The following is a 26,374-nucleotide window of genomic DNA, read 5'->3' as shown; positions in this document are numbered from 1 at the left end:
TTCCATTGGTTGTTAAAAATTATGAAACATTAAAATAGGAAGATGTGTTTTTTCCCTACATCTGCACGGTTAACATTTTTGATCAAAGGAAAATTATATTATCTGAATGAATAGTGCACTGAGAAAAAGAAATGCAGTTTCCACATACAAACATAACTTCACACAGCTTCTACCCCTCCATAATTATCACTTCACAGCAAGGAAGAAACATGTATTTGTTAAATATGTTACTAAACACACTGTAGACTGACCCTAACAAATGCTGCAGGAAACCAGCCACTCTCTTCACATCTTGAACCCCACCACCAATCTCGGTCCATTGTATCGAGCACCTCAATGACATCTCCAGCACGGAATGCCAGCTCCTCAGGCTCCATGGCAACATGGTCCCACACTGCTTCTGCCAGAATTGTGACATCCTCATCCATTGCCTGTTCACCAGCAGATAATAAAATGTAAATTATATTTCCTACATTAATTTGTTACAGCAATGCTCCTAAACCTTTATCTATTGAATGATAATATCATTTAAAATACTGACACAAAAACATTTGATACTAGAGTAGTGTTCTGCAACTGCTATGCTGCGAAGTTTCACGTGTTAAATTACTGCATTGTAGTTGGGAAGTTCTGGGTACAAATATCTGCCTGGTAACTGGCTATCATGACAGGTTTTTTATGATTTTCCAAATAAATGCTGGGACAGTACCATATATTAAGTCAAAGCCACTTCCTTCCACATCCTTTCCAATTATTTTTTTATTAATAACCCTTATCACTCAATTCTATATGAAGATTATGATTAAATTTTTTTGTTTCCTTTCATGGTTGGACATAATTAGCCTTGTTTGGCTGTTCTCAAGCACTTGAATAAATTAAATTAAATAATAATCATCACAAACAAAAAAGTGTCTTAATAGTTATCCCTTCACATGTTATTTCTATGACATGCGTACTTCAGTATAAGCTAAAGTAGATTACATAGTTTTGATAACTTTGTCACTTGCCTGTTCAAATGACTTCTTTCTATCAGTGAGTGAGGTAATGGATGACTCTGAATCTGACATCATGTCATCATCAGATGTGCCTGTACCACCTCGACCATCGTGTTCATCTTCACTGAGTACTGTGTTCGATGTTCGCTGAACCGCCGGCATACCACCACCTGGTTTCCGACGCATCAGAGGCGACAGCTCATTTAGTCCAAGTGGCTGACTGATGGATCTTCGTAACTGAGGACGCCTCGTTCGTCGTTTAGAGCTGAATTGAAAGCACAAAAGTGGAATTAAAATGAAACAATGGCAGCCTGTCATGAATAGTAACAAAAGTATGATACATACACTAAACACAAACCCACAGGTATTGCACATGTAATATTTTCTTCAGAATAAGTGTTTTCAAACCCGAGACTGTTGATGGCACAAATGTCCTTATGTGACAGAACTCATACGTTATAAAGTATTCACGTAGCAAGATATGTATACGGCAAAATCAATAATTTGAAGAAAGTTACTTACGAAGATTTCTGTCTTCTGGGTTGTTGCGCTGTGTAGTCTGGTCAATGTTAACCAACGTTTTAGAGGTCATACTGCCTCCGTCATCAGGGCGATGAAATGTTGGTTAACATCGACCAGACTACACAGCGCAACAACCCATAAGACAGAAATCCTCATACTCACCACTGTGAAAACCTCAAATCTTACAAAGTTACTTACCTTCTTAGAGTAACTGTATCAGTATTAGTAGAACGTGGTGGACTAGTGCGTGGAGGACGCATCTTGATAGGTGAAGGAGTAGAGAACATGCGTCGATAGCTGTTGCGCACGTCCCAATTAAAAAGCCTCTGGCCACCAAGATCGGAATGTGTTCGCCTTACATGCTGATGACGATTCTGAACACGGGTCTGTAGATCAGCCTGCAATAAATATTAAAATCTCCAGTGTACATCTTACGGAGACATGACAGCAATGTAGTAATAACTCTGTAGTTAATATAGCTATGGCCTTTGTGTTAAGGAAACACTGCATTTATAAATATGGCCATGACAGATTACAGCACAAGAATCAATGACATGAACTGTCAACACGGACATTTTAAAACTCACCTGGAAATATTTCACATCTATTACCACACATCTCGCTTGCAGTGATATTAATGAAAGTAATGAGTCTTTCTGTTCTTCTGTTGGTGAGATATTTTAATACATACGAATATACAATGAGTTTAACTTTCTCAGTGCCGGAATTAGTTGGTTTTAAAACAACATTAAAACTATCACACTTTCTTTTAAACTTTCAGGATTAAAAACAAATAGGAAAACTCTTTTATTTTTACAAAACTGTGTAAGTGCAATACAAAAGAATTTTTTGCATTCTTATACAGTCAATCTGACACCACAGAACAAATCAGTTTCACTTGCAAACCATTCTTCCACACACAGTAAATAATCACGATCACCTACATTTCCCTTCAAAAAAAATTTTTGTCTTTATATATGTTTTATTCACTTCACATCAGTACGTCACTTGAATGCAAGAAGTTAGTTGCCATACGAAAATGAGTCTTGTCATAAAATGTATACAGATGAAAGACCAAACTGCTGGTACTGTGACATCATTTCCTGTAAGAACATTTCCTTCCAACTTCAGTCTGCTTATCAACGATTCTCATATCAACAGGCTGATTTGTCAGTCCAAGCTGTGTGTGAGACTACTGCAGTGTTCTACTGTGGTATGGCCAGCATCTGATACTTATTATTTATTTGCTCTGTACATTTGAAGTTCAAACTTCACTGTCCAATTCAGAGTATCTAGTTAATTTGATTAGACAGTCTAAAACACTCACTTCATAACTGCTGTTTCACAGCAATAGGGAAGAAGGCGTTCCGATGATAACACGCGGTGATACTACGTTACATTAATCACCAACATCGTGTAGTATGAAAGTTGCATTACAGAAAATTATATAATCTTTAAGGGAAATGGGATATATAAATATTTGACGAAGTACAAATTTACCTAATACAAACTCCATAAGGACCAAACAAGAATCAAACTCAGGTGCTTCAGGTGACAAGTGTACATTAAGTTACTGGACACATGTTTTGTTAATGTCCAGATTAATTGGAATAAAGATGAATTAAAGTCATATTCTTATGGTATGTGCCGTAATTGTAAACTTTTTAATGCGGTTGAGCATGGCAGGATGTCGCAAAGCTCTCTGCAAGAACCGACCTATTACAATGAGGCAAAAGGATGGGAAAAAAACCTGGTAAAAAGTTTTATTAAACCTTAAATTTATGTTAAATATTGCCAGCAGGAAAATATTTTAGAGACAGACGCAGAATTAGGTCAAACTTGAATACTGTTGGTCAGAAATAATCTTTAACATTTTATACGTGCTATTTATATTATAAGTAATACAGAGTTCTAATTTAAAATTTAATTCCGGGAACACTATCTATACAGATGCATGTAAGGTTTTATTATATTTCAACAAGTGGACACACAAAGTAACAAACATGACATTCTTTTTTCTCACATCTTTGAAATCCACGTGACTTATGCACAAGTAGCAAAGTCAAAAATATTTAATAATTTTTACACACTAAAATTTGCACCCATGTCTTATTTCTATTCTTTAAGGGCGTGAAGGGACACGGCTTGCACCGCTGAGGATATTTTTGTCTATGCACATATCGAATTTGAGAAATATTGGCATAAAAGAAAGATGACTGAAAAAAATAACAACAATAACAACCCACACACACAGAGCCCCAACATGAAGCAATCACATGTGAATAAACTGACAGAATTCAAGAAAATATTTATCATAACTGAAACTTATATTGTTCTAGCTTATTGAGATCATTATGTCTTGCACCACTGGCTAGTGACACAATGAAAAGGGGTGCAGTGTCTTAAAATACACAACAGGCAGGAAGCATAAGTGGGGGGGGGAATTAGAGTTGGTAACAGTGTACGAATGAAGACGATCATCAGCTGCCTGTATTTATTGTATTTACTATGACCAACCAAATGCATGGATCAGAGTCCTTGAGAAACTGTAGCTCAGCTAGTTAAGAAATTCTCTGCCTTTTGTGTAACCTACAGAGTCATTACTGTCTTCACAACAGTGTTGAAAAAACAGTTTTCATTATAGATAAATGTCATGGTCTGAATACTAAAAATATTTAACCACTTCACTGTACCCAAATACATTCACACATGAGTTAGCACATAACATTTCAAAATATAGCTGTATGATTTGGGTAGGCAGGAATAAAATAAGGAAAATATTGCCTGAATAAATTTTAGTATAGTCCTTACCTTAAATTTCTCAATTAATATTTGGTTGATGACTTCAGATTGCGGTCGTGACGTCTTGTCTGTCGTAACTCTCCTCCTCACCTATATACAATAGGCGACTGTATGAATGAAGATGAAATTATAATTGGCTATATCAGAATAGAAATCCAAAATTTATGAGAAAGATCACACAGCAGCTGCCCGTGATGGGCCAACGGTGCAATAATTAGTTTAAATGTTCTATTCAATTTGTATAATTTCTTAATCAGGTGACTAAAGCTAACCATAAAATGATAACTTTTAAGGTCAGCTATGAGTCTGATCAATTTATACTTTTTCTCAGTTGGTAGTCAGGTTTTGTAAACATGACTGACTTCGTTGTTTACTTACAGCAGGAGGACTGTCCATTTCATCCAGTGGTTCATCATCCACTTGATGATCTGTATCATGAGATTCAGAGCTATCACCACCAGCAATATGAGTTGATCCTGAAGCCATCTGGAATGTTTAAAAAAACATATAACTACTTCTTCTTCCTACAGGTAAGTTTCAGAGTAGAATTTCAGATAATACGATTTGATTTATCTTAATTAGTAAGGCAAGATACAGACACTTAATATTGATTAAGAGGGGAAATTTCTAGCTGTGGAGATTTTTCATTAATGTGAGAGACTGGCTATCCTATTTGATATTTTCATCGTTTTAATCAGTCATTACGACCGCCAAGGTGGTCTAGTGGTTAGAACGCTGGCGGGGTCCCGGGTTCGATTCCCGGCGGTGCCCGAATTTATAACTTGTGTTGGGTAAGGCCGTGGTCTAGGCAACACGGAGTTTTCCTCCGTGGCATCCCTACAATTACGCAGAAGAAGGCAATGGCAAACCACTTCTGTTATCACCTGCCTAAAAAACATATATGAATAGGTCCCAGTCCGAGAAAAAGACGGAAGGATCCTGTTCATAATATGTCGCCAACCTCCTGTAAAGGAGACGGTGTGATAAAGAAGAAGAATCAATCATTCCAGGCACAGGATATGACGCCACGCCATTCTGCTAGGCTACAAGTATGAATTCAAAGTTCACATCACAGACTTTCTTTCAGTGATAAAACTCCATGGCATAACAGCACACATGAGAATTCAGTTGGGTAATACAATTTGAACTAACATACGACACAAACTTTTGTTCTAAGGAGAGAGCTAGCAGGACAGCAATGAAGTCTTAACTCAATACCACAAATAATCTAACTGGTTTGAGGTTATGTAATTTGTTTTACAGAGACACTGCAATAATAAATACAAAATGTACCTCTATTTGTATGCCACTGTCACCACTATTGCATTTGGCATTTCTTGCAGCTTTCTTCCCCTTCTTACGCTCTTTGCTGGATCTCCAAACCAAAGGACCAAACCTACGGGGGGAAAAAAAGCAAGGAATAAGAGGTAATATTAAATGGGTGACATGCTCTGTCCTGGAACACTATACATATTGTTACTAACTCACTTGAACTTCGAGTCTGAGGCTCCTACATCTTCTTTGCCTGGTTGGGGTGGCGGTGGAGGAGGAGGTGACTCGGTGCCCTGCAGCCTCGCTGTCTCCTCTTCACCAAGAGGCTGTTCATCCATCACATCTTCCCCACCTTCACTCCCTTCCTTGCTTCCACTCTTTTTGTGGAACTTCAGAGCAAAACTCTTACGGAACTTCTGAAGAACACTTTCTGATGCACTCCCTATGGAAATTAATTGTTTCAGTAACATTATTATTGTGTGTGGAAAACCGGATTATTTTTCTAAGTCTGTAAGTTATTCTATCTAATTTAAGTGTCCCTTTGCTAGCACACGTGGTTGGAACCCCAAGTGATATACGTTCAGGATGTAAATTGAAATTCAAACGGAAAACTTCTCAAGTACATCTCAATGCATTAGAAACATGCCAGCCCGCTTCATCTCAGTAGTATAAATCAATATATTAATGTTAAAACAAATATCACTATTATATTCTAAGAAATATCATTAATATACTAAAATTCTTAGGACTTTAACCAGTTATTTTTGAAGGGGAAAAATATCCTCCTAAATGATTTCAGGCCTTCACAGTGGCCCAGTGTTGATGATGATCCTGTTTCTGGATGATGGTGCGACAAAGAAGTGGGCTGCGCTCTTTATGTTTCGGAAACCTTAAATGTCTCTCCATCTTGAAGACAAGGGCCATAGGGTAGTCACTTCTAATTGAAGATGGAGAGAGTAAGATCTCAAAAACAATGGAAATACAGCTAACTTCTATACAATGTCACCACCAGAATAGGATAAATAAAACGTTTGATAGAAAAAGTGTTTCATTTTGGAATGATTCAGCTAAACCCCAATGTCTTAATGATGTTACCACATCTGATAATTTATAAGTAACTACTGACCTTTTTAATTAAATAAAAGAATAAAGCTTATTTTTGAATAAGTATCCTGGTTATTAATTACCTGTAACAATGACTTCATACAGATGTAAAGTGATCTTTTATATTTACCAGAATTCAAATTATTGCTACATGATAAAAGTTCAGGTCCCACTTAATGGTACTTGCACCATGTCATGGTGGTGGAGCTTGAATACCTCAGTGACCCCAAGAGCTACTGGTAGGGCCTCCCTAGCCAGATTGGTCGAGGGGGGAGAGGTCAGACTAAGATAGGTACACTGGTCCTCCAGGTTGGGGGTTGGTCGCAAGGCTAACAACCTTGCACTGTAAAAAGGAAGATGTTTCGAAACCTCGATCAAAGCCTCGGACAGACGGACCTAACAGAGGACCGAATCAAAGAGGAGAATTGAGGCCATGGACCGAATACGGACCGGAGAGCCATAGAAGAAGAAGAAGGTAAAAGTTCAGGCAGCCAACAAGTGCTGGTAACATTTCTAATGATAGGTATAAAAACCATGCAAACTTTATAATAGTTCTCAGGCTCGTGAACACAATACAGAACCGAGAGAGACAGTCTTTTAAGGTAAACTGTGGATTAATCACATGTACAATAATTGTTACCTCACCTGAGATATTGCGTTGTGATTGTGAGAAATCTTTGTCATCAGTAAGTCTGGGATGGGTGAGAAGGGGTTGAGTCGCTCGTGATGGCAGGTAACTTGATGATCCCAATGGTTCCTTGTCGGAGCTAGCATGTGACCATGCCCTAATAAGGGGAAATTCAAGTATAAATACAACAAACTTATCAGTAGCAAAATCACTTCTGTATAATTCCATAACACGTTAAAAGAAATCAGCAGCCATTTTTCTTTACTATGATACACATAAATGACTATAGCTGCATGGCAAATTAAAGCTGACACCTCATGCATTTAAAAATAATATTACCAACTTCATTTTTATGGTTTGGTTCAGCTTTTTGCAATTAAGAGACTCTGCAGTTAAATCCAGTAATAAAAATAAATATCTGCGAGATCCAAGACCACTTTCCGTTTGTCGTCTGTATATCACGTCTTGCGAAATGGTCACTGTGGAATATAAAAGCCTTTAAGACATATACAATAATATATCCTGAACATGTTTGCTCTCTAATATTCAGATTGACGCAAGGGAACTTCATGAAAGTGTCGTGGCCCACTCAAGTAGTCGAAATGCCCCGCATACATTCTTCCACAAGAAATCTATTCCCACAGAAATTTTGTGAAGACAATTAAACTGTAGGCTTCCATTCATACACACTGCTAGCATAGATTACTCTAAACTATCTGTACTTTTACCATTATAAAATTACATCCTTCGATGATGACGCAGCATGGTTGTGGTCCCGGGTTCAGGTCCTGTCCAGACCGTGGATAGTTGGTGTGATGTGGAATGTGAAAGTGTCCCGACACCGGAAATGCGAATTGCTTTCTGGATTAAATTTGTAGATTATTCTAGTTATCAAGTTCAGGCAGGGAAGAATTAATAAAAGTTTATGAAACTATATGAAAGTTAAGGTTTTCTGGTAGTTATTTGTTTGGATTTTATTATAATTATTTAAGAGGTTTGTACACGTAAATGAGAAAAGCGTGGATTATATTGTAAGAATGACTTAAGCTTGTAACTAGCAAACAATTCTGAACCTGTAAAATATTCTTAGAAGGGGGATAGTTGACGTTGACGGTAAATATGTCGCATTTTTGCATCTAAGCCTTCCCCATTTCGGTAACAAAGAATTGGCAGAAACCTTAGTACTGCAAATAGAAACACTGTCTTGATTTAACAGAATTAAGCACTGATTTACGTCACAAAAAGTTTAATGTTTTTCACTGATTTCAGATTAATTTCTTTCTTATTTAATTCTAATGGTCTATTTATGTTGCATTTTGACAACAACATTCATATTGGCAGATATTTTCGTGAAGGATGTATATTCCTGGGGTGATTATATACAAGGAAGGAATTTATATCTCTAGTCATTTACAAACAGTACAGACATAATCACCAAAATTTTATTAGGTTTTAGAATTGTTACAAGTTAAAAATTACAAAAGCAACTATTTATTTTTATATATATTAAAGAGGAGCTGTGAAAGCGTGAACTTGGGAACCGCCCTTTCATGAAGGTCAGTTCCAGATGACCACGAGAAGAAAAGTGTCCTTGAATCCTGTCAATACACACGTACCTCCTAATCTATGATTTCACTTACAGTTGACTCTCCATTGCCACAACAAATTGTTTGCTCCCATGCAGTGTGAAGAGGAATGATTGGAAAGAAAAAAGGAAGAAATTAATATAACAAGGCATGCTATAAGATTAACCAACCACCAGCACAATTTTGTAAAAATAATGCAGTCCAACTGAAATTCGTATCTGGATTCCAAATATGTAACAATTACCTTACGTTTATTTCACTTCATGATCTTGTACTATACATTTTCTTTCAAATGAAAAAAATTATTTCGTAAGTGTGAAGAACATGATTAAAATTATGCATTACACATTTAATTTGGTCCTGAATAGGAGTTTTGTACAGTGGAACATATGTACGCACGATTCATGCCCACATACATAAATGCATTCATGCCAGCACTCACACACACACAGAGATATATATACAAAAACATAACACTGAATAAATATTTCCAGTATTGTTTCATATAAATTTAAAATACTTTTATTCCTTTTAAATTCATGTGTCCTACGTGAAACATTCCAAACCGTTACACTGGTCACGTATCATGTGTCAGATTTAAACAGGATAAACATTAGACGAAATAATTTCATAGCTACAACAGTCCTTTAATGTTTGCTCATATTAACTGGTTCCAATGTGATTGAGTGGTCCTTGAGGTAAGGCAGTGTCGAGTGTTAGGTTTGTTCTGCTGTGTCAATGTGGGTTGAGTTTCCGAAGTTTGGCCCTTGTCTTCCTCAAGTTAGTAAAGAGCAATTTATTTAAGGTGGTAAATTACGATAAACAACATCTAGTATTAATAATGAAGGCAGACGCACGCATCCTGTGAAATGGTGATTTTGGAACAAGCAGACATTTAACATATTTCATTTGAAAGTGTGGTCTACGGATTAAAACGCTGGACTTGTAATACTGGGGTCCCGGGTTCGATTCCCGGCGGTGCTCAGATTTATAACATGTGTTGGGCAAGGCCGTGGTCCAGGCATCACGGAGATTTCCTCCGGGGTTTCCCCGGTTTCTCCGTGGCATCCCAACAATTACTCCACTTTCATCATCATCTCACGAAAAGGGGGTCACAGCAGGAGCGTTAAATGTCGCGGTCCCGGTCGAACCCATGTACTGATGGGTCGTGAATCCTGCTAACCACCAATGCACACCATGCTGAATGGTGTGTACTTGACACGAAAAAAAAGTGTAAATCCTCTACAGAATTCTGAGTTTTGACAAGAACGAAGTTCATCTGTAGGTGCAGGAGGTTTCAACTTTTATTTGCCATGTGACTGGGTACAATTCTGCAAAACTACTATGACCAAACACTAATAGGCCTATGCTACTGAATCAAATGCAGCATTCTCAGAATACCCACCTTTGTACTGGAGAATCAGAGTTGTCTCCAATCATGAGAAATATGATGATTGGCATAATTAATTACGTCTGTAGGACTAAAGATCGGGAATCCAACCCATATCATTGTCTCAGAGAACAATCCAAACATTCAAAAATTTCTACACACACAAAATAAACTACAATACTTTTCTTTTTGTAAAATGCTTTAAAATTGGAATGAATATTTTAAAATTCCAGGTTTAACATCTGAATAAAATGTCTGTGGATTTATATAGCTAACATGTGACATGTGCCAATTTTGTTTGGATTTAGTTCTGAAGATGGCGTGCAGAGCAATAGACTTTAGCTGTGGTATTGTAGTAGTACTCTTCAGTCCTTGGGTTCATGTGCCACTGATATAACCCTAGGCTGCCCCACCTTCTAATGTCCCAGTCAGATCTGCTGGTGACCTGGTCATCGAGAGGCGTATTGGAGAGCTTGGCGTGTCGGACTGACTTGGACAGGCCTGGAGATCGTCGATACTGGGTTGTGTCCTGTCCACCTGACAAGTGTTCTCTTACTGGCTGCAAACATAATACATAATTTCTTCATCAGCATGGGGAAAATTCTTTCACTTGTGCTTTAATATAAATATTTCCACATACACGTCCTGAAGACTAATTTTATATTGCAGAGACTTCTAGTCCAACAGATCCTGTGTTTGTTAATGTTATAATTTCATTATAATCTAGCCATGAAATACAATTGGGCACACAATTAAATCCCACTTGAGCCATTTTTCTGTTATCATCACCATCAACTGAATGTGTCATTGATGCATATCACATATGCAGATTTCTTTTGACATTTCATTTATGTCCATATCGGTCTAGTACAGCCCTTATTTTGCATGGATCTAAAAACAAAATTTATCTTTGCTACAGGTAGTTCATCTGCAGATGCAATGAAAATAATCTTCACAAAGAATGTCTTCTTGTGTCGTTCATCTTCAAATGGAACAAAACACAGCTAATTTTAGCGAATGAGCGTCAAACTTGCAATTTCTGTTTCTCTTAAAACTCTTCCGCCAGTCTAGAGTAACTTATTTAAGATTCGAGGTCTCATTGGCAGAGAGAAAGATGATCTTCTTGGCGCCAAAACCCAGAAGAACGTTATAGAATTTTTGTTTGTCTATATGTTATTTAATCTCTTGAAGCGTAATATTTACAAATTCAGTTCGTACCTCAAAGAAAACAACGCGTCTCCATTACAAAAATCAAATGATTAATAATGTTGCGTTGTGTTATACAGGTGGTACATATAGTGATCACCATGCTTTGAAATTATGAAAAATATTGAAATCATACTCTCTTGTCCAAGTTGGGGTAGCTCAGTGTTTTCACTGGACGACGGGGGTTCTATCACCGGCAGGAGTTAAGAATTTTTCTTCTAGACTACGTGTCGAGATCGTCTCTGAGCTCACCTAACCTAATCTAGCTAACAGGTAATTTCTCCGGGTTAAAGTTCTGCCGGGGAGTGACGCTGACTACTCGCCCCATCTAGCGTCGAGGTCAAGAATTAGTAGGAGCTATGCCTTAGCTCCTCCCAAACGCCTTCAAGGCGTGTAGCGGGACAGCTTTACTTTAAGTCTTGTACAACGGTAAACATAAAATTCAGTATCTCTTTACAATTTTAAAAATTTCTGCAAGTTATTTCAGGTTAGATAATACACATCGGCATTGCCACTCAATCTAAAAATTATCATCAATATGTCAACGCAAAAAGTCAACGGAGAGAAAAAAATCCCACAGCTTCACCGAAGAACTGTGCTGGATCAAAATTCTCGAGAAGTCATGAAAACTACATCGGTTTCACTCTAGCCACACAAGTATTCCATGTTATATTTTCTTCGATTAGGGGCAAGGAACATATGATGCGGTTATCCATTAGCCTCATTTGTTTGTGACCGTCCTTGGAAGGTAATGCGATCGATATGTGGGCGAAGCATAGCAGCATCAGTTCACATTAAGCGTACATGACCTAGTTCAAGGAAGAAGAATCTCATTCCCACGACGATAAACAATAAATTATTAAGCAAGTGGACAATTCTACGCGTGGTCCGAGTCCCTGATGGAGTACTGCGATTAACTCGCATTAAGTACAGTAAACCCTCTTGTTCATCCCAGGTGTGTAGGCTGATTAACCACATACATACACAATTCTCGTAGAAAGTTTATGCAAGATTAACTGCAAGTAAGCAAAGTTGGACTTAACTGGCATCCCATGTTTCTTACTTTCAATACTGTAGTCTTGATTATCCATGCGAAATACACATTTAGTATTCAGTTCGATGAAAATAATGATCGGAAATTTAGAATGGCGATTTAAAATATACCCCAAAATTCTAATGATTACTGATCAACACGAGACATAATCGGAAATCATATCACGAGTACGTTATTTGTAAGACGGATAGGAAGGCAGACTGACAAAGACACTGTATTACCATTATACTTTCATATTACGCACTTATTACAAACAACACATCAAACACAAGAGACATCATAATAAATAAAAAGTCACTGATTTAAAATGAAACGAGAGAACACTGCGGGTTATGAAGTGACTTGCTGAAATCACATACAGTCAGCCGCCTTCAACACTGTGTTCAGACTATACGCATAACATCCACGTCAGAGAAGTTGCCGCACCAAACCGGCTTCAAAGCTTACACTCTGATTATAAATGGAAAAGTACCTGGTGCTTCTAAGCACCACGCCATGCAGTTGTATGGAAAAGCAAAAGTATAAATTGTCCATTGACTGGACAAAAGAGCTAAGCAATTAACACAACAAGTGCCAATTTCTTTTCTAAGGACCAGGCAGTAAGTCTCCCATAAACAAACACAGGCAACTGCCAACGATCAAAGAACGTATCTCCATTACGTCTTTAAACGTTATTACAATTTCTAAAGCGAAAGACAATAAGAAAATGATTAATATTCTGCCGTAACAGAAAATTTCGTCTGAGGGTCTTGGTGATTTTTCTCACTCCATCAAGGTAGATGCCGGTCAGCATCTACAGCCACTCCCGTACAACAGTCATAATCATGACCACCACAGGGAGGTTACGTAGCCAATTCTAGCTCACCGCCACCACAATCATCATCTTTATCATTATAACATCCATAATTCAATGCATCGTTATTGAGAGATCTCCCCATCAACTTACTTAATAGGTTATTTTAACTACGAATAAGATAATCTACGGCGAGTAGAAGTAACGAGGCAAAATAATGTTTGAGCTTTATTTCAAGGTATCATAATGTAATTCGCTTAGAAGGACCGAGAGGAACTTCACACACATATCTGGTTCCGTGTCTGAGAAGCGAACTTCACAAGCGAGAAGTTTTCACCGCTGCGAATATATTTCGTGACACATCGTCGCAAAACAATTACAACTAATGAACAAATTAATTAGTAAATTAAACCCCCTGACGAGGTCAAGAGAGTGCAGTAAAATATTCCCTACATTTCATCCTGCGGTAACATATCTAACCACCAAACAAATAATTTGCTGAGGACAGCAACAAGCTCGTAATGGTATTTGTGCTCCAACGCATTTAAGTGAATTAATTTAACAATACATCAATTCAAAACTGACGTTCAAAACGATCAGGAAAATCCAAATCGTATTAGATCGAGTTGTTTCATTTCACGATTTAACAGCGAAGTTTTATGACCATCGATACTTAGAAGGAAGGTGTGCGTCTTGGATGTTCGAACTCTGGAATCGTGGGTTCAAATTCCACTCCATGCATGTGTCCAAGTTTTTATCTGTATTGCTGCCCTGTGAAGATAAGGGCGTTCTGACGGGACATTGCTGCAAGACTAGCGGGGTGAGTGAGTGAGCGAGAGAGAGAGAGAGAGAGAGAGAGAGAGAGAGAGAGAACGAGAACCTGTGAAAATCGGATGCAATTCAGCTTAAAAGAAACGATACTCATGCAAACGTGAAAAAGTTCTGCAGTTTTGGTTAAACATTCCCGGTGTCCTAGTTAAACAGTTTTTCATAAGATGGCAACGATGTTTCTATGATTAAAAACTGTTTCATAATTAAGTCAGATGTTCATTTGTATAATTACTACGCTAGTTAAAATTACTTAACTATACAGCTTGCGAGAGTTCCTGCCCATTATTAATTCATTCACTTGGTCATTAATAAAATAAGCAGCCCAGGACAGGGTAGCCGAGTAAACAGAGGGCTGTTGTTGCCTATGACTGGAGAGCCCATGGATATATGGTAACGCACTAACTTGATCGAATAAATTAAAAAAACCTAGCAAATTCATTGGAAATTAACATTAATATTGAACAGGTGTATCAATTAAAGGGGTAAATTATAATAATGACAAAGCAGATGACGTGAACCATTCATGCCAGGCTAAACCATTTTCTGATTTAAACTGTCCACAACGTGGGCTTACAATACCTGATATCTGAGTATCAACATTTACCGTATTAACGCTTTGATATTTTTATTAAAGATGTACTAGCTTTCTAGGTAAAATGAAGATACATAGTTCAGATCAGCTTCTTTAACCTGCCTAATAACATCCGTTGTTTTAATTATTTAATGCCGGTATAGCATGCTACCTTAAATTAAACTTCTACTTGAGTTAAGCTAAGAATCTACTTAACTGTCCGGTAGTAGAACCTGAAATTTCAACATCGCTAATAAGCGATCTTGAACCAGTTATCACCCTTACAACTAACATAATAATATTATAAAAATTTAAAATCGCAAATCAACAATATTCAAAACATAAAATGAAATTTTGCCATCCTTACGAGACAATTACATCAAATACTTATAAAAACAATGTGGGTATTAACGGCACATATGAGGCAAATTACTTTCATTCACACTCGTCCCCATAAGTATTTAATCTTGAATGTACACATAAAGAATGCGTAATGTAACTTCGTGTAGTCATAACGTAAAATAAACTAGTCTTCTTTAAACGCTGCTATGCAAAATACATTAATGTCACATGCCAATAATTTTATTGGTATCTGTTCACTTTGCTTAAGCAGTAGCAAAATTACTATGTAGTATCGAAGTTTCAGGAATCCATTTCTTCAGCAACAATTCCATAACACAGTAATCCACTCTCGATATTTCAGATTCTCACAGTGGCTAGTTTGAATGTCTTCTAGTATATCGAGCAGTGTAATCTGACAGAATTTTACCGCCGATTCAGAGGTGCCTACTTCCTCCTTCCTCCCATATGGCCCTGACGATGGAGATAGCACCTCTAAAACGTCGGTGAACTTCTACTAGACTATACATCGCAACAACCCAGAAGACATCTTCAGTATTTTAGAGTTTCACAGTCTAGAAGTACTGTTAATTCAAAACATTAATAAGCAAATCTTGTTTGCCCAGAAACAAAGGCTTTTAAAGTGATGGTGCTGGAAAATTACGTCACAACCACTCCCTCTCTCGCCCTCTCATTGCTGTTCATCGTCATCCTATCGTATGTCGTTCGACGTTACATCATACATTATCTCCGCACTTCATTCAGCGTAGTTAAAACGAACACTACACCATATTGCTAAACAACCCTCAAATGAACAAAAGAAGTAAAAAAACACGCAAATATTTTATTAGTAAGTAATGTCGATCTATCGTAGTACACTGCGTCCTAATCAGGAATGGATAACTGTCCCGGTTAACACACAGACAGCGCTGTCGGTACAACGAATTCCCCTTCCACCAGCATCTCTGATGATGATCACAATACCATTTCCGCCCGAGTAATACAGCAACGGAAGTGTGAGCCGTGGAGCTATGGAAACGAAGTGGCGGCAATTAGCAATGTTCGGCCTGTGTGTAAATCAATTTAACGTTACGTGTAACTGTGTAACAGTAACAACACTGTACGCGTATCCAACTCTGCACTGGAATTCCAAAGGCGTCTTCACGCTACATCAGCGGTAGTGACACTAGCAGATATCCTAACTGATAACCATGGATCAAACGAAATGTGGAAACTCTCACCCGAAAAAAATTGCAAATGAAACTGGTATCAAAAACAATACTGGAATGTAAGGTCAATGCTACACAGTGGATTCTGGTCAATAACATATCAAGTCAGTTATGAACTGAATGGCCGGTGTCGATTACCGTATGGACATTATTATAATTTTTGCGCTAACACGTCAATACCTGCCGAAATAATTTCATCTGAGTTCAAATAATCCCATTTGCATTTCTATAACGACCATAAATAAATCGGGTATCTTATTCTCTAATAAGGACTGATAGTGCAGAAATCGTATGAAGGTTGAAATATTATAGCATATACTTTTAAATATTTTAATGGTGCTCAAATAATCGATTTGAACACGACAGATAGTTTCAAAACGAATAATATTCTTTCAACCTTCGGTAGTTCTAGAACTGCAGTAGATACTAAATAACCTACTAGCCTACTAGTTATAAGCAACATCCTATTCCCTACTTGGGCAAGAATCGGTTATTGGCTGGAAAGTCAGGACGACAAATGTTAAATATAACAGTAGGTAACGTTTCTCATCTGTTCGTTCGCCAGTACAGAATAAACAAGGTCTCTCGCTGCTACGTAAAACTGAAAACTTCACTTCAAAGCGACGCCTACATAATATAACATTAGGACCTCGTTATTGATTCTGAAATACTGGCTTATGATTTCCGTTACTACCATATTTCTGTTAGTCTAATTAAGAAGTTCCTACGTTAAATACTGAAACCTAATGTAGACAGAATTAGTTCAGTAATCAGTAACAACGCAAAGTACTTTAGGGGACGGCTGGAAAATATGTAGAATGTACAAATCAAAATTGTTTCAATTGTGTATCAATATTACCACATTTCGAAAGAAACTGACAAATGAAAATAGTATTATGTATGAATTCTTGTCCATAGTTTTTCGCGGCTGCAGTTCAATGTTCTTCCAAGTTGTCGAACTAAGGGGGTTTCCCGCATGAGCTAACTTTTAGTGCTCTGATGTGGTCGGCGAAGAATGGAATCCCCAAATCCTCGTGAATTTCCTTACCACTGTACCAAGGCGCGATAGTCGCAATTCGATGGCACTTGGATTATTGCACTTTCAGCTTCTGAACTTGGCTTCAGCAGCTGACCTCCAGATCAGGCGTGCATAACCCATCATAGAGCGGATGAGCTGTTTGTAGAGGTGCACACGTTTTCTGACGAAGAGGCCGCTTCTCCTGTAAAGGAGGGGGCCCAAGCACGCGCAATGGTTTTTCTGCCCTTTATCCTACCTGGCTGACACGCGCTGACCAGTTAAACCTGGTGTTAGAACGGTCACCCCAAGATACTGCGCTGTCTGGACGCACTGTATCGGATTTCCGAGAAACTGCATGCGCAGATGTATCTTTTCAGTACCGAATGCCAAAGTACAGGTGATCTAAAAGTCACGCAATCCACAATAAAATATTTATTAATGGTTGCAGTCCAATACAATTAGATTGGATTAATAAACACAATATCGCTGTGACTGTATAAGAGTCCAAACAGGTCACATCTAAACTTGTTTTACTTAATTCCTGCTTTAATGCATGGGGTTCTATAGTTTCATGTTTTTTGTTGGTTTTGTAATTTTGTTATTGCGAAGTTCTCACCCCCACGGAAACAAATTACTTTCATAAATTCCCATCAAGTTACTGCTGTCACACGTCGCTTCGTGGTGGCGTGACTCCCAAGATTTCAGCCTCCATGTCAACCAAGACATACTGTCTGCGAGCAAATATTTTATATCAGAATCAGCATAAATGCGTCACTAATTACGAACCGGTTAACCGAGTATTGGGTTATTTAACAACGCATTTTCCAGCGCACAGGTTAGGTTATGTTAAATGTTACATGACTGTGATAACGGTAATCTTCAATGAAAGTGGATTTAAGCGGTAGTGGATTATTTAATATAATATCATATTAATTACCCAGTTAAGTTTTTCTTCGAGGGACAAATGGTCTATATATGAATTGAGAAGACACGACGTTAAATAACAAATAAATAATTTTCTCGAATGTATTTCACAAATATCTTTAAGATTCATTATTCAGTGAAATGTTAAAATCAAAGTAAAAAAGACTTACCGTGGCAGGGGCGGTACGAGAACCTTCTGGCGTGGGAGGCCTTAACCCTGGACTTGGGGTAGAAGAGGGACTTCCCACGTTTCCCTGTCGTTTCCATGGGAACAGGCCACTGCAACGAAAAACAGACACTGAGCCTAATTCAAACACAGAAAGTAACAGAGATTAGGACATAACTGATAAAGCCTAATCTCCTATTGCACAGATATACACATATTCAATTAAATTGTTCAGCTGCAGCTAAGTCTTTAATAAATAAATAATGAATAAAGCCGTCCATCATTCTAATATTTTTCTTACAAAAGCATGCACATCATTCAAGACCACATTTTTTACCATAAAAATATTACAGAATACCGAACCAATATCTCTCCCTATTTAATCAAGACACAGGTCTGTAGTTAATATTTATCTTTATCTAATATTTCCATGCACAACATACCTCTTACACTTTTCGTAGTTTTCTTTCCCGTCTATTATCCGCGTCTACAATTTCGATGATTTTGACACAATTTAGCCAACGGTACTCAGTACACTTTACATTTAACATAAATCGCTGGAGTACAATTTTTTATTTTGGTCGTTGCTTACAAAATTACAATATTTATGATAGTCTAGTATTCTAAAACAATAAGACGGCATCAAGTCCAAATCTGTTGTAATAAAGAAAATAACTATAAATCACAAACAAAATCAGTTCACGCTCCACGTGTAGGCGATACGTGATCAAACGTGCTAAGTGTAATTTCAGTAAATCACCAATATATAATAAATGCTAAATATGTTAATTGTTCTTATTTATTGCTTCATAAAATTCATTTTGTTAGTATAGTAGCCAGTGTTATGATAGTCACTGTCAATCGAACTGAAAACATAAGATTTATTCCACGCATAACCTTCGTGAACAATATAAATTTGAGGGTCTTTTTATGTTCCTGAATTGTCATTTCACGTCATACATTACTGTCAATGTCAAAACCATCCAGAAATATTTCAGACCCCCAAAAATAAGAGTGACGACAATGACGATATTTCATGTGTGTAATTCTCTGTAAGTTTAGGTACACACCACACAATAACCAATTTTCAGCAACTTTGCCGCTTAATATTTTCAAAAGTATTTTACTTACCAGTCTCGTATCTAACCAGGGACTGGACTGGGGTTCGATCCCCGGCAGGGGCAGAGGTTTCTTTTCTTCTAGCCTCTGTGCCCAGACCGGGTCTGGGACTGGAATAACCGCTGCAGATACTGACGTATAATAACCTATGAGTCAACGTGACCACAGCCAATGCAAAACAAGTTTTTACAAGCTTGTAACAACAGGTGTTTCATTCAAAACACAGCCCAAGTTGCTACGTATCTATGTATGATACCCTTTCACGCACAAAAGGCAACCAATGTCAATACTGCATCCATAACCCGCTGTTGAAGGCAAATGATGCACCGCTTCGAATGACTACAGCCGCCATTTCAGCTGTTTTGTCACTCTATGACCATTTGTCCGCGCAACTGGCGAGATCAGCGGCCTAGCAACAAGGGTCGCCAATCTACAGTTTTCTCCAGCCTCTTATTAGTTCCTCACTCTTAGGTCCAAATATTCTCAACATCCTCCTCCACACTAAAGACGAAAAATATAATGGGTTTAGTTTCCTTAGTACATGAATCTGATTCTACGCTGTCGTGGCGCTACATACACCCTTCGGTCTGCTGAGGGCAATGACAGCCGGACCGTAAATGAACACACATCACCCCTATGACAGACCGATAATCCTTTAACCCTTTTGACTGACGTGGTAAAACAAGGGGATTTCTGCATCATTGATTCCAGTTGCATCCTTCAATAACGCAGGAACAATTGTATCTTTATGCATCAACTGGACTAATCATAGCACGAGATTGATCATGCATCATGTCCGTCTCTGCCAAACGCAGATCGGCAGAATTAGAGACTAAATGGTTTCTGCTGAACATAACAAAATGCATAAGGCTCCAATCAGAAATCCGAAACGAGGACTCCCTTTGGAAAATTTAGGCGTAGATGGGAGTATAATATTAAAATGAATCTTAAATAAATACTATGTAAGTTGTAGACTTTATTTATCTGGCTCAGGATAGAGCCCGATGACGAGAAGTTTGAACATTGTAATAAACCTTCCGGTTCTATAAATGTGTAAATTTCTTCATTAGCTGTGCTAGTTCGGTATTAACCTCTCAAGAAAAAGTAAATTCTATGGAGATAGTTGGGCGGGGAAAAAGTTATCCCGATTCCAAACTGGGGATGGGGGAGGATATTTTCTTTGTCTGGTGTTCCTATATAACTAACTCTGTACGTGCCATATAAACAAGAATAGCCAAGGTAGCAGAAAGCGAAACCACGGTCCAAGAAGCTGTGGTTCGCTACCAGTACAGAATGATTCCATCGGTATCATTTAGTTGCTGTTCAAGATTTGTTGGTGTTTATGGCGTTTAATCGTGTTTGGGTGCACAGTTATGGATAACAGGACCAGGCAATGCATTTGTTTTATTTACGGTAATAATATTCCCTGTTAATTATTTCTGTCTCATGAGATGAATACAGACCTCTCTGGGAGATTATAATGCCCATATTTGATTCTGCTAATAGTAGCAATAGCTTATTGTCTTTAGATAAATGTTTAAAAGGACATTAAACTGAACACTGCTACAGCTACGTTAAATCGTGCGAGCCTCTGGAAAAGAAGCCCTATTAATCATCATGGATTAATGCTCACATCGTTTCAATACACTCTAGTACGCCCTTTGATACATCAGCACGGATGAAAGCATGCAAGCTGTTAAAGAAATTAAGCTCCCTGTTTAAAAGTGGTAATAAAACAACATGGGAAGTTTGTATGGTAGCTTTGAGTTCAAATACTGAAAGGTGAATACTGTGGCAACAATTATCAACGTATTCATAAAAAAACAGAACTAATTTACTGAATTTAATTTGTAACAATTGTTGGGATTATTAAGACAATTTAAATAGGCCGATTCGTTAAAATGTAAAAAGTGGTAATTAATGTACAGTGGTCTAGCGGTTAGAACGCTGGCCTTGTAATCCTGGAATCTCGGGTTCGATTCCCGGCGGTGCCCGAATTTATAACTTGTGTTGGGCAAGGCCGTGGTCTAGGCAACACGGAGTTTTACTCCGTGGCATCTCAACAATTACTCCATTCACACACAGAAGAAGGCAATGGCAAACCACTTCTGGATCATCTGCCAAGAACGTATATGAACAGGTCCCAGTCCGAGAAAAGGATGCAAGGATCCTGTTCATATGGACCTGTCGTCAGACAGAACACTAAATAAATAATAAAATAAATAGTCGTGGCGAATCTGTGCGTTCGATGCCAGTTAGAAGTAGATAGAAAAATATTGAGAAAGGTGGGGGTAGCAGATAAGAAATCAGGCACTTCATACAAGGAATCACTCAATTCCCATCGGCAGTACTTTGTAGCTCGCTGTTTCAGTTGACATGTCAGTAACGTATTTGAATTACGTGATACGTATAGGTCTATGCGTTAATTTTCCCTCTACCCACAAGCAAATAACGTAGGCGAAACGCACAGTTTTGTACAAGGTACTCTAAATTTAAACTGAAGTAACATTCCCATCTGTTGGCTCAAGTGTAATGGTTAAGTAATTTATTTGTCATCCTTTTATTGTGTTCACGCTAAATTACACTTTTGTTACGCAGTGTTCCATGTGCTTTATTCCCCCTTCTTCCTTTGTTAGGTACAAATTAAGGAACAGTTTTACAGCAGATGTCCACCACTTTCTAGAAGACAATCATCCACGAAATGTTCTTACAAGTCGGTCTAATTTAGTCGTATTCTGTACTTCCTTGCAAGAATACGCTTCGCTAAATCCTTCACGACCAGCAGCAAACGATAAGAGAATTAATATCTGATAATGAACACACGTTCTGCCCGTGAATACACCATGTCCGCACCTGCACAACTCGCTTGATCAGCGGCCTAGCAACGAGAGTGGCGCTGGGAGAGTCTTACATTGGGGCTAACCTGTCTCTGATTTCATTTTGTACCGAAGTATGTAATTGCTGTCTTGTTTCGAAGTTCCTACAGCCCTTTACCTGTGCTCCGAAACTGGTCCCACAAACCTCATTTCAATTGCCACTTTTAAATTCGTTACGTTTAACAAAAACTTTACATAAAATTATGCAGAAGCAATGTAAACTATACGCTGCCTTTCATAGCGAGATTTAGGAACATTAAATACTAATCTGGATAGGTCCCATGTTCATGGGCAGAGGTGTCGGCTTCACCACTAGTAACAACCACAGGAGGAACTGACAACGAGATATTTGGTTGGAAAATTGTGATTCGTTTGCACAATGATATACAGAAATCAATACAGCCAATAGTTCACAGTTCCCAGTCGTTTCAGAAATACGCCATAAGGTAACCCGCTGTTTGTATATGAGTCTGCACCAATTCATTCTTCATGTGTGTGTGGGTGTTTTGCATGAGCTAGAGGGGGCGGGACCGTGGCTGGTGTAGGTGACACATGGACACAATGGTGATGGATCGATTTAAACTAACGTTCATGCACCATATTAAAACTGTAGGCGTGGCTCTTTGTGTATATTGGGATGTTTTGACAGTATTACGAAACGAGCAATATGCTGGAACTAATAAACAGGCTGGTAAGTTTCCATGTCATCAATTCAGTGGTAAATTGTATGCCAATGTCACCGTGGTAAGTGCTACTCCACTTTTAACCATTAAAAGTTCAGAAAATGAGTGGCATGAGAATATCGATTAGAACAGTACAGTTCGTCAGAGTTATTCTGGTATCACTGTATCCGTGCGACAACAGAATGTTATTGATATTATTCATGTTGTGTTTTATTTTCAGTGATTATAGCAGCCGCCACCATATTGCATACTTCAAGGCCACACGGAAGTACTTCGACAGTGACGCGTTGTATTGCGATATAAGAGCTGTCATTAGTCACCTCGACTCCGCTGTTCGTATTATGTCGTATAACTGATTTCGACGTGACCTTGAAGCGCGCAATGTGTTGGCTGCTACTATAGTATAGGTAACAAGGCAGCTGTCAACACATCATGCAGTACTAGACTAAACGATGGAATTTTTCATGTCAGCTGATTCACAAGTATCTTCAGTTCATCGATATTTTGAGATGTGGAGGGATATAGTCTCGTTAAAAATCTTTAAAAAAATCTGAGTTCGATCCGGGGACCTACAGGGCCACACTGTTGGTCCGTATCTACCAAATCATTTCCCTGGCCTACACATTTTCTTACAGTGCACAGCTTACTTTTTTTTAGAATAAATTCATAAAATATAATTTATAATCTCTCTGTACATTTTATTTACTTCAAATGTGTACTTACTATCGTGTGGGTATAACTACATGCAGGTTGGCTGTTACCGCACTGCGTCTAATCCTTCAAATTGTGTATTTGTTACATGGAACAAACCGTAACTTGAAGTGTGTATGAGAGGTCTATATTCTGTCTCGCACAAGAACGATCCTGATGAAAACAAAGAGGAGGGGCAGACACTTTCCGCCCGCCACACGATTGGAGGGAGACCGGTGTGCACATGTTAACTTTGTGCGCCTCCACAGGAAATAGTACCACATTTTGACAATCACTTCTCTGTCGTAAATTGGCCAGGGGGTTATACAGACCACTGCAGACCCGCCGAACCTGTAGCTCGCGGGCAATGTTTCCCGCGGAGACATCTGAAATAATAAAACGTCTTCTAACCCTATCCCTGGCAAACTATGAAATAAAAGTTACAACCAATTCCATATTCCCAAGTGACCCTAGTAAACGATTTGCAAATGTGAGGGAACCAGCAGCGGCTTCTTTCTAATATTTTCATTGCCGGTCTCACAGTCGGTCTTATTGTGCAAAAGATCACACCCAAGTTAAAATCTATGCAATAATATTTTGAAAAGGTTATGAGCTTTTATTTATGGATACATACATTGAATTACTAACTCATTTTGTAAAAATGTGCTAAAATTAAACACACCCTATCCTAGGTTGTGAATTGCATTTTTTTTTACAAATTTTTCTCATCATCATCAGTATATTTCTATTGTAGAAATGTATAGAAAAATACACATATAAAAGAATATATATATCATTACACGTATACAATCCACATTATATATATTGAACTTCATGTTGCCCTCACAAAAAAAGTTGCATTGTATACGTTTGATATACTTTTGAAACTATTTATTAATCCCTCCCATGAATTAATTTTAAAGGTCCTAGATAAACCACGCGTTATCAGCTGACGATTACGCAACGCAGTTTTGAAAAAGTTACGTCCACCTTGTAAACATTAAGCAAACGCAGTTCCTCTCTACCAATCACGTGGCGTGGCTACAGGCGAATTCTTCACCCTTCTGTTCACATTAGGATCGTTTTTTGGTGAGGCAAACAAAATAATAAGGCAATACCTCGTGTATATTATTGGTCAATGTGCTCACTTGCAAAATATGTCATCGGAGTTTTCCAAGGTTGATTGGTGTGCCTGTGTAAAGACGATACGACTGGATGTGAATACGTCTTCTGTTTTTATATGTTCTGTAGCATTACGTTACGTCATAAATTGGGTTTATTACGTAAGTAAATGTATTATTTAAATGCAACCCTTGTTTACTGAGTTTATAGAGCTGAAAAATTTCTAGGGTATTTGAATATTTTTCCTTCTCTGTTACGTGCAGTTTAGGAAGTCATGTTGCTAAGTCTGAAGATGTGCCTTGAATCTAAAATACGTTTGTCATACTTGTAACTGTCTGTGTTCTTCGAAATGTGTTTCGCGAAGGAAAGAAGCCACTCGGAAGACCTGGGCGTAGATGGGATATTTAAATGGATCTTAAAGAAATCGTGTGGTAGGGCATGGGTTTGAGTCACCTGGCTTACGGCTGGAACCATTGGCAGGCTCTTGTGAACACGGTAATGAGCCTTCAGGTTTAATAAGAGGCGGGGAATTACTTGACTAGCTAAGTGACTATCAGTTTCTCACGGATTCTGCTCCGTTTTAGTTATTTAATTAGTTAATTAATACTACTTCCACCAATGCTAGTACTTCTAATAATTCAAGTTTTTCAATTCAATTCAATTCATTTATTAAAGTGAACGTTATTACGTAAAATAATGCCTGGCATTTTGTTCTTGCGTTTTAGAGTCTGTATGTATAGAAGAATACAGAACACATAGAAACGAGGTCTTACCTTGAGGAAACAAAGTTGGGAACTTCCTACGAAGGTGTTTGAACTAATGATCATTTCATTTGACGGAAAGCAGACATTAATTTGGAGAACTAGTGAGAACTGGAAGCGACAGAAAAACGAGGAAGCAGACGAAAACAAATTATGTCAGAAAGCTAACTTCAAAGAGGACAGAGTGGAAAGGACCTCGATGGAAGCAGAGAAATGCGCATGTCGAGAGATCGAAACGTCAAGTCTCTGTGGTCGATACAGAGGCGATACCAAAATGCCAGCCTGCAAATTGGACTAGAGAGGGAAACGCGCAGGAAATCAGTCTGAAACCAATTTTGCGGATAGTGAAAGAAACTGCCCAAGTCTCACAGGATGGAAAATTTTTGTACTCACTTTCCACGGCAATTCAATTTAAAAGTAGACAATAATTTGCGATAAAAACGGCTAGTTCAAGAATACATATCAATCTATTCCTGCAGATTTACTAAACTCAAATGAATTAAAGGCAATGTAAAATAATTGTTAAAAGTTCGTATTTGTACATTTTGTTTTAAAAGAACGACATATTCAATCTTTGGTGGATTAATGGGTTGCATTACACTGTATCAATTGCTGAAATTGTGTGCTGTTAAATTAAATATGGCGGAAATACGATGATGATTGTTGTTGATTGGTTTAAAGACACCTTATCAT

At 38.0% G+C, this 26,374-nt stretch overlaps 1 protein-coding gene across 3 annotated transcripts in view; it reads right to left on the bottom strand.

The window, feature by feature from the left end:
- RhoGEF3 (Rho guanine nucleotide exchange factor 3) overlaps window positions 1–26,374 on the bottom strand; it is a 417,890-nt gene that overhangs the window by 65,142 nt on the left and 326,374 nt on the right. For all 3 annotated transcript variants that reach the window (XM_087358941.1, XM_087358938.1, XM_087358939.1), the window contains exons 8-17: window positions 18,435–18,543; window positions 10,713–10,858; window positions 7,341–7,480; window positions 5,808–6,033; window positions 5,613–5,715; window positions 4,698–4,805; window positions 4,329–4,409; window positions 1,716–1,915; window positions 1,008–1,260; window positions 252–431 (exon numbers count right to left, since the gene is read on the bottom strand). In XM_087358941.1, the coding sequence (XP_087215067.1) occupies window positions 252–431; window positions 1,008–1,260; window positions 1,716–1,915; window positions 4,329–4,409; window positions 4,698–4,805; window positions 5,613–5,715; window positions 5,808–6,033; window positions 7,341–7,480; window positions 10,713–10,858; window positions 18,435–18,543 (1,546 nt within the window). The remainder of the gene's footprint in view (window positions 1–251; window positions 432–1,007; window positions 1,261–1,715; window positions 1,916–4,328; window positions 4,410–4,697; window positions 4,806–5,612; window positions 5,716–5,807; window positions 6,034–7,340; window positions 7,481–10,712; window positions 10,859–18,434; window positions 18,544–26,374) is intronic.

This window comes from Zootermopsis nevadensis, unplaced genomic scaffold, assembly GCF_977971745.1.
Source record: "Zootermopsis nevadensis isolate Lab colony 2312 unplaced genomic scaffold, Znev_1.0 Znev_ptg000030l, whole genome shotgun sequence".
Lineage (NCBI taxonomy): Eukaryota > Metazoa > Arthropoda > Insecta > Blattodea > Termopsidae > Zootermopsis > Zootermopsis nevadensis.
This window is presented reverse-complemented; position numbering and strand designations above follow the sequence as displayed.